Source organism: Thrips palmi, unplaced genomic scaffold (assembly GCF_012932325.1).
Source record: "Thrips palmi isolate BJ-2018 unplaced genomic scaffold, TpBJ-2018v1 HiC_scaffold_18, whole genome shotgun sequence".
NCBI lineage: Eukaryota > Metazoa > Arthropoda > Insecta > Thysanoptera > Thripidae > Thrips > Thrips palmi.
The window spans coordinates 10,772,968-10,786,586 of record NW_023144627.1 but is presented as its reverse complement, the minus strand read 5'-3'; the positions used below and the strand labels follow the sequence as shown (position 1 = coordinate 10,786,586).

General features: G+C 52.2%; 2 protein-coding genes across 3 annotated transcripts; both read left to right on the top strand.

Annotated features, from left to right (window-relative positions):
- Positions 1-810: 810 nt before the first annotated feature.
- On the top strand, positions 811-5,192 carry LOC117645045 (E3 ubiquitin-protein ligase RNF115). Of its 2 annotated transcripts, none has more exons than XM_034384935.1 (8): positions 811-1,002; positions 1,812-1,928; positions 2,126-2,223; positions 2,309-2,419; positions 2,505-2,665; positions 2,770-2,885; positions 2,973-3,154; positions 3,245-5,192. In XM_034384935.1, exons 1-8 carry the CDS (start codon positions 925-927, stop codon positions 3,402-3,404), a joined length of 1,023 nt encoding a protein of 340 aa, XP_034240826.1. In that variant the 5' UTR covers positions 811-924; the 3' UTR covers positions 3,405-5,192. The 2 variants fall into 2 exon arrangements, with proteins under 2 accessions (XP_034240826.1, XP_034240825.1); XM_034384934.1 differs by having other exon boundaries at positions 2,300-2,419.
- A 3,730-nt stretch (positions 5,193-8,922) lies between these two features.
- On the top strand, positions 8,923-13,363 carry LOC117645115 (aminomethyltransferase, mitochondrial). The gene is made up of 4 exons (XM_034385034.1): positions 8,923-9,091; positions 10,672-11,683; positions 11,989-12,135; positions 12,786-13,363. Exons 2-4 carry the CDS (start codon positions 10,672-10,674, stop codon positions 12,989-12,991), a joined length of 1,365 nt encoding a protein of 454 aa, XP_034240925.1. The 5' UTR covers positions 8,923-9,091; the 3' UTR covers positions 12,992-13,363.
- Positions 13,364-13,619: the final 256 nt, after the last annotated feature.

The window sequence follows — 13,619 nt, the reverse complement described above, 5'->3', positions numbered from 1 at the left end:
GACGAGGACCAGACCCGCAGACACCAGCAGACACCAGCAGCACCACTCACCGTCTCGTCGACGCCACGCCAGCACCCACCAAGGGTAGCACCCTCTCTTTTGTTTTTGTTTTCCGACAGGAAAATTACGTTGCTTTTTTACTTTTTCTGAAAAAAGAAATAGTTTGATGTGCGTTTAAGTTTTTCAGATTGGTTCCAGATACACCTTTCCCCAGCGCTTTTGCTCCCCTCCCCCCTCTCCGCCCCTCTCTCTATGTATGTTGTGCCGTTGTGGGAAATGAAAAGTTACTCCAGTTTTCGTAGTAGAAGATTCCTCGTTCTTTTCCCCGTACAAAGTGACCAGTCCCCTGCACTGCTCGGTTTTGCGGTATTTGAATTCTCGCGCGGCAGACGGAAAGTGCAAGTTCCGCCGTTCGCCGCCAGGGGCAGCACCACCGTAAGTTACGAAATGACCATGACAGCAGAGTAAAGGTAGTGAAGGGGACACAAATTGTTTCCAATTCATTCTTGAGACCAGAAGTCAATATTCTGACACGTGCTCGTGATTCGATTTTGGCTATCTGTGAAACATAGACGACTGACGACATCAGCTGTCCCTTCGATTCAACCTGCACAAACCTTGCAACGCCATAAAAACTTTTTTTTACCAACACGCTCTCACAAAACTCACAGTTTTGATATAACATTATGTGTTTTCTGTTCTTGTAACAAAATAAATAAAATGGCTGGACATTTGAGCGTTTTGCGATGCACATGCATAACTTTGGATTTGAATAAGGGTTGGTAATAGCCAGGAGAAATCGAGATATCGAACTTCACACCGTTACCGTTTTGGGATTTGGGCTAGCAGTCAGCTATCACGTCTATCTCTATTTGTAATGTTTGGAAATATCTTGGATCCCTAGAAAACGATTTGACGTTCAAAATGGCCGAGGCAGTCGTTGAAGACCCCAACCGATTTTTCTGCCATAAATGTAGTTGTGAAATTGGTAGCGTTTTACCGGTAAGAATACTTTTATCAGGTCTATTTATATACAAGCCTACACCTTTGTGATGGGCATTGCGCCTCACCCTTCAAGTTATTATGATAACGATGCTAACAATCAAAGCCACTTGCTTTGACGTTAGCTCCAGTAAAAATTCCTATGCTTACCTGTAACGTTGAGATTATGCGGCCAAAATCATGTGATGGCTCCTGCTATCGAAGGAAGCAGCCTTGATAACCCTCTAAGTGTCATACTTCTCCCACTTTTCGCAAAACCCATTCCTCTTTTCCTCGCCTTTCACCTACACCATCGGGGTGTATCAAATTTGGCGAGCACGTCAAACACTCACTGTCAAAGGACCATTTTTTTTCTAGGTTAGGCCTTTGCCAATTTCACCTTTCATTATTTTGTTTATGTTTACCAAGTCTGCCTTTTAAACTAAATACTCATGTATCCCTAATAGTTTTCCAGCTGAACCTAGTCCTAATCTCAAATCCCCTGCCTTTTTTTCTGTATTCATCACAACACAAATGATGTTTTTTTTTTGTTACTTTGTTACCCTAAAGTCCGCTCTATCATCTTTCGCATATAGGATTCTACTGCAGCTCCCTCTTTCCAAGTAAAAGAAGCACATGTTTTACTTGTGTCTTATGTTTTTATTTTGGTATCATTCATTTAATGTCATGTTCTTTCTCATTGAAACAAATGTAAACAATGCCCAAAGATATTTTAATGATAGTTTGAATGAAAGTTTCTTCCATATGCTAGCATCTGTCTCCTTCCCTGAAAGCCTCCATGATATTGAAACAAATAAATTATTTTTCAGGATTATACATGTCCTCGATGTTGCTCTGGATTCATTGAGGCCCTTGATGGATCTTCACCTGCAGGAGACCAAGCTGATGATAGTGACGATGAGTTTGATGTGGTCCAACCATGGGAGGTAAGATCTCTCACTATCTCTCAATGATATTTGTTCTATTTACATTTTTCGAGTAATTTGGGTTGGAATAAGGGTATTATTATTTTGGTTTTGGTGGGGGGAAGTGACGTGTTTTACATGTTGCTTATTTAGATCCTCCATGATGTTTTAGGTCTGTGTTGTTGGGAAGTGTCATGTTTTAAATGTTCCATATTTAGATACTCCAAGATGTTTTTCTCATGGGGATGAATGGAGAACCATCCTTGGAGAACCGAAGACGGCGTCGAGGTAGAGATGGAGAAAGACGAACTAGAAGGTAAAAGATTATCCAACTGAGTGTCTCTGGGACTTACATCTTTTGTTCTTTTCTCATGTTTGACTATTTTTGTCAGGAACACCAGACCTCGACATGCTTTTGAAAATCTTATGCACCTCTTTGTGATGAATTTGAATGGTGACATGGGTACTCATGGCAATCTGCAAGTAGGCCGTGGTGGAGCTTTTAGTCCTGAGTAAGTTATGAGTTTTAGTTGAGCTTGCTCCACAAAATCATTGGTGTAACTTACTCTATAATTGATTGGTTTGAAATGTGTACAGGTTTTTGGTGGGTAATCCTGGAGATTATGCGTGGGGACGAGAGAACTTTGATGCGATTGTTACTCAGCTATTGAACCAGATTGAATCCACTGGACCACCACCTCTAGCCAAGGAAAAAATTTCAGAGATTCCTGTGGTTTATATTTCACAGGAACAAGTTGGTAAGTGGGGAACGGACTTGTCTGTCAACAAGCACATTCTGACCTGTGCATTTGCTTTACTCATTGTCAGATTATAAGTGGTAATCTCATCATAATTTTTGTAGACACATCACTTCAGTGTTCAGTCTGTTGGGAAAATTTCAAATTGGATGAGCCTGTTCGTCAACTGGTTTGCACCCATGTTTATCATGAGGGTTGCATAATTCCCTGGCTCGAATTGGTAAGTATCATTGAAATGTGCATTCAAAGCGCAACTATTCTAGCACACGGTGTGTTCAAACTGTCCTGACTCTCATTTTTCCCCCAGCATGGTACATGCCCAGTCTGCAGGAAACCCCTTAGCTCAGAGGCAGAGCAGGCCACAACAGAAGACACTGGCAGAAGGTCAGAGACCCTTAGGAACCTTGCTGCTCACTTCCCTGCTGTATCACAAAGTCGGGCAGATCAGCTACGTCACATAAATCAGCAATTTGATAACATACGGTCCAGGTATTCCAGAATTAAGTTCCCAAACTCTTCTCTTAATTTGCCGTTTGTTTGAACTTATCGTAATGAGGTCATTCTCTTCTATTATTCTAGGCTAGGCAACATGTCGGGTTCGAGTGGGCAGCCCTCCTCAATGGGTCAAGCAATGAATGAGGTTGCGGCAGCCCTAGCAGGCCCCGCTGGTAGCACTTCAACAGATGTGAGTGGTACAAACAGTCAAGCTCCACACATGGATGATCTCGATGTGGATTAGGTAAAGATTATCAATTTGTATCACTAATGTGTCCCACAGACGACCAGAGTTATGGATTGTTGTAAAAAAATTTCTTTTGGCACCAACTTTGTGAAATTTTTAAGCTCAGATTGTAAGTCACAACAAAGCACAATAGTTGTTTCAAAGCGTGTAATTTAATGGAAACAGTGTTGTTGCCTATTGTCTTGTACTCTGCTGGTCAGACTATATGTAAACAGGTTGATTTTTTGTTTCCAGTAAGTTCAATTGCTGTCAGGAAGAGCATATATCTTCTTGATATGGTTTTCTAGATAAAATTCTTTTCAACACTTTCTAATTTTGGTTTCATGTTTTGAGAAATGAGGAAAGTTTGTAATGAAACTTCCTAAATTACTTATTCCTAGGGTTTGCATTATTGTGATTCAGTTTGAATTGCTTTATAACAGAATTGACAGATGTATATATGCCTCAAGTCAAGATAAATATTGTAACTTACTCATAATCAAAGGGTGAAATGTGTTTATTTTACCCAAATGATTGACTACCTATTTTAGTGCTGAAAAGCTTGTCTTCTGAAAAGACAATGTCAGCTGGCGGCTAGCCTGTTGGTGGTGATAAATTATTGAGTTTTCATTGCAATTACATTTTTGCACTGGAATGGTTTGATGATGTGATTGTATTGTCATTTTTATGTTATTTTGTAGTTTGCCGTGTCCAGACTTGTAAACTATGCTGGTCTGTTGTTTGTAATAATAGGCCATGTTTCACTTTTATATTTTGAGTGAATCATCCATTAAAGACCATTTGCTGGCACTTCAGATCACTTTTGACTACATGAAGAAAGACTTCTTCTTATGGCACTACTTGATCTTTTCTTGCTGTTGGATTATTCCTGTAGATGTGAAAATCACTTTTATATTTTGATTGGACGATATGAGAAAACACGTTTGTGATCAAAATTATTGTAATAGTGATATTTGACCCTGAAAATGTGCATGGAAATTGAAGAGCTGAAATGTTTCTGTATCTAATCTAATTCCATTCCATTTTCCATTTATAGGTACTTTTCTTCCTGTTCTGTAATTATCTTAAATGTGGTCTCTGCATTTTGTCTTTTTACAAGAACAGAACTGTAGCATTATGAATCAATATGAATGTTAGTAATTATCATAAATTGATGGCCTATTGATTTCATGCAAAAGTTGCTGTTATCTGCAAAGTTGTACCCCAAGAATGTTCCTCTGGATGGATTTTGTGAGAAAAAGAAGTTGGGTTTTCATGCTGGTACTCGTTCTTTTATATTTTTTTTGTTCTTCTCTATTTTATAAAAGAAGTTCAGTTTCAATACTGGGAATCATTCTTTTACGTTCCTGTTTTTTTTTTTTAATTTAATTTGGGTGTTGAAAGAAAATTGAAACCTTCATTTGAAAACTTGTGCAGACTGAGTTCATTTGTATTAATAATAATAAATTTAAAGTACTGGAATGTGATATGCAAGAGGACCTGAATCTGAAGGCTTGGGAGGAAAGTAGCTTTAGGTTTTGTGTGCTTTTCTGTCACTACAGACAGTAAACTTAATTTATTTGTTGGTGTTCTTGTCTACTTGTCTAGCAACAACAGTCCGCTCATTCAGACATCCTGAAAGTTGGTTTCCCTTTGCTTGAAGGATTCTTATTCAGTCAGAAACCCGATGTGCAGACTGTTGTTGGTGGTTGACGTTAAAGTTTGTCTCACTTGCATTATGAAAAAAAGTCTTGATATTGAAAAAAAAATTACCCCTGATGATGATTAAAGCGGTCTGCTAACCAATCGGGCTTTTCTTTCTTTCTGTCATTCATTTCCCTTTTTCCTTTACGCTGCGATTGCTTGGGGCGCGGGGTAGCGACGGAGAGACTCCAGGAGGGGGAGCAGTCTCTGGCTGCGCGGGGTAGCGACAAGCAGCGGGAGTCTGTCTTGCTGACGCGTGGGGAATCTCCATACGAGTTGGACTCATTCGAAAGTTCAGAACAGTTCCATAGGGGTTCGAAGGCAAAGCTCAGCGCCGCCTGCCCAGGCGTGGTGGCCACCCTTGGAACTACGAGAATAGATTGTCCACGGTACTGTCACATCGTCGGGAGCATGGGAGAGCAGACGACGCCGCCGACTAAAGATCGCTGACATGCCGAAACATGTGTCGTCTGAGCTCTCTAAAATTCACTTGAGCATAAAAAACTCAACCCCGATAAGCGTAATAGCGTAAAACGCTTAGCGAAGGAATTTACAAATCCCTTGGACAACAAGCGACAACTTAATGGGGTCGACGGTGCTGCGCTCTGTCGGGCCTTCGAACCCCTATAAGCTTTCAAGTTGGAGTCTGCTCCACGGGTCTTCCTGTGACTCTAATGGGACTCTCCATCCCGATGCTCTCACCTGCAGAGGTTCCACTGGGCCACTGGAGGCATGGAGGGTGAAGGGCGAGGCACGAGCCATCGAGTTTGCCCGCGGACTGAAAGGGGTCCTCTTTGGCATCGCCCGCCGGCAGCCCCGCCGCGACACCATCCCGCCATTTGGCTGCCATTTTGCCGCCATTTCCCGCGGCCAGAGCATTGAGGGGGATCACGATCACAGTGGCGGGGCGGCCACGCTGCCACGCCACTGGCGAGCAGGAGCCATCCAGCCATCGCTCAAAAGCGAGACAAGGAAGCAGGAACGAGTGGAACGAGGCCAAAGCAGAGCTAAAAGCTAAAACAGAGCTAAAGCAGGTCTGCGGGCTGATTCCGGGCGGGGTGTCCTGTCTCTCCCTCGCAACCCTACCGTCCTACGGGACGCCCCTTGAGTGCGAGAGAGACACACCCCGTTCGTAATCGGCCCGCTGGACGGCCCGGGACGGACCGCAAGACAATAAAAGCCTCGCCATTGTCTGCCCTCCGCCCTTCCCTTCCCTTTTCCCCTGCCTGCCTGCCTGCTACCCCTCGCAGTGCCTCGCAGTGGCGGTGGTGGTTGCTCTCGGATATTATTCGGTTTTCCGTGGCTTTTGTGGCCAGACGTTTCGTTTGTGATGTTTCATCCTAATTTTCGTGCTCCGGCGGCGGTGCGGCCGGGCGCTCTGTCTCTCTTTTTCCCTCCATCTCTCTCTCTCTCTCTCTCTCTCTCTCTCTCTCTCTCTCTCTCTCTCTCTCTCTCCTTTCACTGCCGTCATCCTTCCCACTCACCCTTCGCGAGGGGCCCGGGTGGCCCGGGGGGATGCGGTGTGCTCCTCAAAGCCTGGAAATCGATTAGTACCTCCGTTGCGGTGGCGCGGTGGCGTCGATGAGGGGGAGCGAGAGAGACAGAGGGGCTCCATCCTCTGCATGCATGGCACTGCAGGCTGAGCACTGCTTTCGACGCTGTCTCTCTCGCACCAATACGGAACGTCCCATGAGCGCGAGAGAGACAGCGCTAAGAGAGCAGTGCTCGGAACCAGCCTGCTGGCTGACGCCAACGCCCCGAAATGGCATACGATCATGTGTGGTCTAGCCCTTAATGGTAATGGTAATGGCTAGTCCCATCCCGTCACGCAGCTGCGTCGGAAGGGTTGCCTACCCAGACACGCAGCAGGCGCCTCCCAGACTCGAACCGGTTGTTCGTCTACTCGCGAGGCACTGCTTTCGCCGCTGTCTCTCTCGCACCTGCACGGGACGCCCCATGGGTGCGAGAGAGACAGAGCGACGAATTGGACTCAGTCTGCAGCAGCGGGCGTGTCACCCCCGGGCCACGCAGGGCTGCCCGGGCGGGGCAGCCGTGATTCCGAGCACTGCTTTCGTCGCTCTGTCTCTCTCGCACTCATGGGGCGGTCCGTAGGGGTGCGAGAGAGACAGAGCGACGAAGCAGTGTTCGGAATCTGACGGCAGGGTGAGGCGTGTCGCGTGACGCGTCACCCAGACTCGACTCACGACACATCATTAGGCCAACACGGGGATGATGCTGTTATGGGAGGCCAGCACACCGCAGCAACAAAGCGTGGCGCTGAATAGAGCGGCGAGGGGGAGGGGGAGGGGGAGGGGGTCCGCGGAGAGGGAAGAGTGATTAAAACCGCTGAAGATGATTATTTGGCTGTGATTATGCCTCCGCGGGGGTCTCGGAGGGCCGCGCTGGGCGGGGCGGGCTGGAAGGGGTGGGGGAGAGACGAAATGAAGTCATTGGAAGACGGGGCGGGGACAGAGAGGTGTGTATTCCCACGAATCTCTCTCGCTCTCTTTCCCTCTCTCTCTCTCTCTCCCTCTCTCTGCGCGTCGAGCGCTTCCCATTTCGCTTCAACCACTAACAACTCCTCAGTGATTTCGCTCTGCAAAACAACTGGCTGCGCCGCGTCGCGCCGCGTGGACCAAAAGTCAGCAGCCTGGCGTTTGGATTGGACAGCAGCAGCCTGCTGACGGCTGGCAACGGCCTTGGATCCGCGGATTCGCGGATTTCCAAACTCCAAGCGCGATTTTTTTGGCAGGGTGAAGAGGGCGGTGAGGTACGGTTGGGTTGATTAGGTTAGGCGAGGTTAGGCGGCACTGTCCATGTTTGTTTCGCCTGTTTTCGCCGCCCCAGTCTTCCTTTGGTGACACGCGCCGCCACCGCAGCGACGCGCTATTTATAGTGCGGCCAGCTTGTTTGCCCATCCTGCCAGGCGGCCGTCTCCATGGTGGGGGCCAGCTCGACGTCCTGGCGGGCTGGACCGCCAGACCGCCGTCAGCTTCGCGGCGGCCAGCTTCGCGTCCTGCTTCGGCAGGTGCAGGAGGAGACAGCCCGGAGTGCACCGCGATGACGACGGCCTCGGTGGGCATCGCGGCCATCGGAGTGTCGACACTGATAAATGTGTTGTTTGTGAGGGACGGCGCCGCCGGGTGGGTGCGCCACGGCGGCCACCAGGACGGCGATGCTGTTTTGGGCGCGGTGGCGCGACGATTGGCGCGGGGCGTACAGTAGTCGGCGTACAGTAGCCGCGCCCGGCCTTGAAGCCTCGAGGTGGCCGTCGTGCCTCCAACCAACAACAGACTCCAGCGCGCTTTCCCGCGCCGCAACAGGAAATCCTGGAAAACCTGGAAAATGCCGCTGGAAAATGGCTTCGCCGCCAGGGCGGTGTGATGGCATTGCCGGGGCGCCGAAACACCGCCGAACTTTTCACGCGTACCGCGGTGACCCGTGTGCGCCGGGCGCCTTGCGAGAGGAACCTTCCACTTCACGCTTGCACATTCGATCAAATCAGTCAGTTTTTCAGAATAAAAACATTGAAAAATGGTCGGCGCAGAGTGTACATTGGACTCCAACCGGCGCGCCGCCGCCTCGTCTCCAGGTGACACAGAGCAACGATTCCCCTCGCGAAACAAGAAGTGAAGCAAAACAACAACAACAAGTCCTTATCACAGCGGCAGCCGCGCTGCCGTGTACCTACGGGAGTTCACCCAGCCGGTCTTCTCGTGATAGGCCCACACACACACTCTCACACACTCACACGTCCAGCCTGCCCTGGCCCCCGCCGCCCCGCGCCCCGGCGATCAGCTGGCGAGGTCCCCGCCGCCGGTCCGCGCCATTCGCCAGCTCCGCGCTCCGCCAGTGCCGCTCCAAACGGACCGAAGCCTCGACGCGACGCGGATCCACATCCTCTTAGACGACGCGGAGTGCGAGAAGCAAGACCCCCGCCCCGCCCCGACGCCCAGCTGCACCGCCACTGTCCGTCCAGTCCAGCTGATACCGTCTCGAAGGTGAGGGAGTGCGTGTGCACCACTGCGGTGTCGCGTCATGGCGGAAGACGAGTGGTGCACTTTTTCGGGCCGGATTTCGGTTTTGAATTTGAGCCGATTTGAGCCAGGTTGAGGCATGTGGTGGAAGGAAACTTGGGCATAAGGATAGAATTCCTCTTCTGGGGTTCCTGACAAAAGAAATAATTCGGCCCGATTTGATCACTGTGCCAATTGCGTTTGCTTGAAAAACCTTATGGTCGAAGTTAATTTGAAATTTTGAGTTTTTGGGTGCAGTTGCGATTTTTATTTTGTGAGGCACCTTGCTCTCGCTTTTCGTCCGGATGCTGCACTTGTTATTTCCGTGGAGGGTACTAGGTGGAATTGACTCACCTCGCAACGTAAGGCAGCACCACCATATTATGGTGGAACGAAATTCATCAACATATCTATAAGGTACAGTGAATTCTCAATGGTATGTCAGCTGCACCACCATAATATACATAGAGAATTTTCGCTATAATACTATAGAGAGTATTCAACAGAACAATTACAGTGCACCTGCCGACAAAATTTGGGAGGGCGCGGGGTGGAATTTCATTGATCTGGATGGCGTTGCAAGCGTTGCCAGCCCGGGCTGGCGGCACGGGCAGGCCGCGTGGCGCGTGGCGCCCTCGCCTCCCATTGGCGCCTCGCCGCGCGGCGCCCCGCCGGCAGCCAACCAGCGGCAAGGCCTTGCCCGTGAATTTCAAATCGCGTTGCCGTCCCGCGTTATCTCGCTCCAACAGTTCGGCAACCACCTACTGTGCGGACCGCGTCCGTGTGTGTGTACACACGGGTGTACCTGTGTGTCAACTCCGGCGTCAGCCAGATGTGGCTTCAGCGGCCTGCGCGGTGTGCGATTTGGAAGTAAAATGGAAAGGCCGCAATCGCGCGCCCGTCGGCAGTGGCGTGGCGTTGGCAGTGGCGTGGCACTGGCGGTGGGATCGTCGGCCTACGACTAGCCGATTAGCCACGCCGTCGGCCCCCCTTAGGGTAATCTCGATTTAGCCGGACTCGGGCTAGAAAAAGACCGGGGCTGTTGAACTCGAATCGGAGACGGTAAGAAATGCAGGCAGATTGCAGTGTGTTGACCTAGTGCCAGTCCCACTGCGGCCGGCTGGAGCGACTGTGTGCCCCGCCTACTGTACACACACTCACACACGCAGAGAATGGCACTCGTGTTCCAACCGGGGCGTTCGAGCAAAGCACGTGTTATCATTTTTAATGAGTTGCAGAAGAGGAAGGTTTGATAAGGAAGATTTGAAAAAAGATTTCAAAGTAAAAAAAGAACACGCGCCAAAATGACAAACAAAAAACACAACGATCTAAAGTTACCACATCGCGCGAGTGTGCCCAGCTGTGCACAGTGATTGAAAACAAAACAACTTGGTTATGCAACTCATTGATGTGCTTGGTGACGAGGGGCGGGCTTTCTCGCGGGACTTACATTCTCGTGGATCTCTGGCAGGCAGTTTGTTTTATTTTAAGAAAGATGATTCCGGGTGGGAACGGCTGAAACACAGAGGACATGACTGGAACGTTTTGTTGTTTTTGTCGTGCAGATGTTGGCGTCGTGTGCTCGCCTCCGCGGTGGCGCCGTGCTCGGCCCGCTCCCGGCGCTCCCCGCGGTCCTGGCCCCCGCCGCCCCCGCCCTCGCGGCCCCCGCGGCCCCCGCCGCCCCCCGCCAGCCGCGGCGCGGCCTGCACGCCATCTACGCCGTCAAGAGCAAGCGGCACGCGTCGTCGGTCTTGCCGCCGCCGACGCAGCCCGGGCGCACGGCCCTCTACGACTTCCACGTGGAGCACAACGGCAAGATGGTGCCCTTCGCCGGCTTCGTGCTGCCCGTGCAGTACGGCGCCGTCAGCATCGGCGACTCGCACCTCCACACCCGCGCCGCGGGCAGCGCCTCGCTGTTCGACGTGTCGCACATGCTGCAGACCGAGGTGCACGGCAAGGACCGCGCCGCCTTCATGGAGTCCCTCACCACGGCCGACGTGCAGGGCCTGGCGCCGGACTCGGGCACGCTCACCGTGTTCACGGACCCCACGACGGGCGGCATCCTGGACGACCTGATCGTGTGCAGCACGTCGGAGGGCAAGCTGTTCGTGGTGTCCAACGCGGGCCGGCGGCAGCACGACCAGAAGCTCATGCTGCAGGCCGAGGAGAGGCTGCGCGCCGCCGGCAAGGACGTCACCCTCCGGTTCATGGAGCCCGAGGAGCAGTCCCTGCTCGCGCTGCAGGGCCCGGGCGCCGCCAAGGCCCTGGCCCCGCTGCTGGAGGGCGCCGACCTGGACAAGCTCTACTTCATGCGCACCGTGTCCGCCAAGGTGGCCGGCGTGCCGTGCCGCGTCACGCGCTGCGGCTACACCGGCGAGGACGGCGTCGAGATCTCCATGGCCTCGGAGCACGCGCTGAAGGTGGCGCAGGCCCTGCTGGACGCCAAGACGGCCGCGGTGCAGCTGGCCGGCCTCGGCGCGCGCGACTCCCTGCGCCTGGAGGCGGGCCTCTGTCTGTACGGCAGCGACATCGACGCCACCACCACGCCCGTGGAGGCCGGCCTGGCCTGGCTCGTGGGTACGGCCCTGACCTGCACTGCTTCCACGACTCACAGTGGGCCAGAAGACCGGTGGAGGCGGCCAAAACTCTAGACGCGTTTTGAGCTCCAGAGTCGCTAAACAGGAGCCGAACCGAGCGTGTGACCCCACCAATGGATTCCTCGTTCGGAGAGCAATCCATTGGTGGGGTCACACGTTCGGTTCGAGTCCCACTTAGTGACTCTGGGGCTCAAAACGCGTCTTGAGTTTTGACCGTCTCCGCCGGTCTTCTGGTCCACTGTGCGACTGCCTCAACGCGCGCTAACGCCAACCTCCATTCCGCAGCCAAGCGACGCCGCGAGGCCGCCGACTTCCCCGGCGCGTCCGTCATCCTGAAGCAGCTCAAGGAGGGCACGCTGCGGCGCCGCGTCGGCCTGGTGCCCGTGGAGCGCGGCCCGCCGGCGCGCGGCCACACCGCCATCTACGCCAAAGGTACAGGGCAGTCCGCCTGGCCCTCGGCCTGGCCTGGCCGGAGGTCCAAGGTGGAAACGCGACGCCCCCGAAGCGTCCACGACGTCCACGTAGAGGACCGTATCGGCGGACCGGCCGGCCGGACGGATCGGATGTTGATGACATTGTTTGCGGCCCATGCCGAACGGACGGACGCCCGAACGTTGCGACACGCCACCGATAAGCTGCTGCAGTCTTTATAACGCCGGCGGCTTATCACCGCGAGTGTGTGTGTGTGTGAGAGAGAGAGAATGAGTGTGTGTGAATACCTCACGGCCGATATGGCATGGGCATCCGAGCCGGCGATACTCCACGTCAGAAAAGACTCCCCCGCGGCCAAATATCGCGCTGTCTCAGAGGCAGAGTAGTGAAGGCGGCAAAAACTCTGGACGCGTTTTGAGCTTCAGAGCCGTTAAATGGGACTCGTACCGAACGTGTGACTCCACTAATTGATTGCTCTCCGAACGAGGGATCCATTGGTGGGGTCACACGCTCGGTTCGAGTCCTGCTTAGCGACTCTGGAGCTCAAACCGCGTCTAGAGTTTTGGCCGCCTCCACCGGTCTACTGGCCCACTGTGCGAGGGTGCCGTTTCCGAAATGATCCGACATTGATTTTCCTCTCCGTCTGGCAGGCAAGGAGGCTGAGGACGCCATCGGCGAGGTGACGTCGGGCTGCCCGTCCCCGTCGCTGGGCCACTCCATCGCCATGGGCTACGTGCAGACGCCGCACAACAAGGTGGGCACCGAGGTGCACCTCCTGGTCCGCAACAAGTACGTCCGCGCCAAGGTCACCAAGATGCCCTTCGTGCAGGCGCACTACTACATGCCGCCCAAGTGAGGCCGCCCCGCCCGGCCCCGCCCGGCCACGCCAACAAGTGCCTGCTCCTCAAGCCTAACAGTGCGGGAGCGACTGAATCGTCTGTGATCTAGTAGCGAATGGTGGACCGTAGTGCACCATTTCGCTCTCTTCCTTCTGATTGACTTTGCGTTCGCGCCGCCAGCGCCACACCGGACTGCTACCCCCGCCACCTGTTTTTGTATTCTAAGTCAACAAACGCGTAGAATAAGTCCTTGTACATAGTCGATTATTTCTAAGTTTCTAAGCTAAACCGAATCGGAAAAAATAAGAGGATTGTCTCATGCGAGTGATGTTTGATGTTCGCGTAAAACCGTTTTGCATTATATGTTTTTCTAAAAAAAGAGAAGAAAATTTGGTGTTTGCACTTAATCATTCCCTAAACACATGTTTATCCTAGCAGGACGACTTAGCGTCATTGAGTCGGCTGGTTAAGCTGGGGATACTTTACCCCTAATTAAGCTTGTGCACGCTCGGGTGGTCCCCCTTCACGTCTGTCTGTCCGTCTATCCTTGTCCTTCTTGCTCTGAAACCGAAGGCTAATTCATGCCGCTAGCCCTCGCTCTCTCTCTCTCTCTCTCTCTCTCTCTCTCTCTCTCTCTCTCTCTCT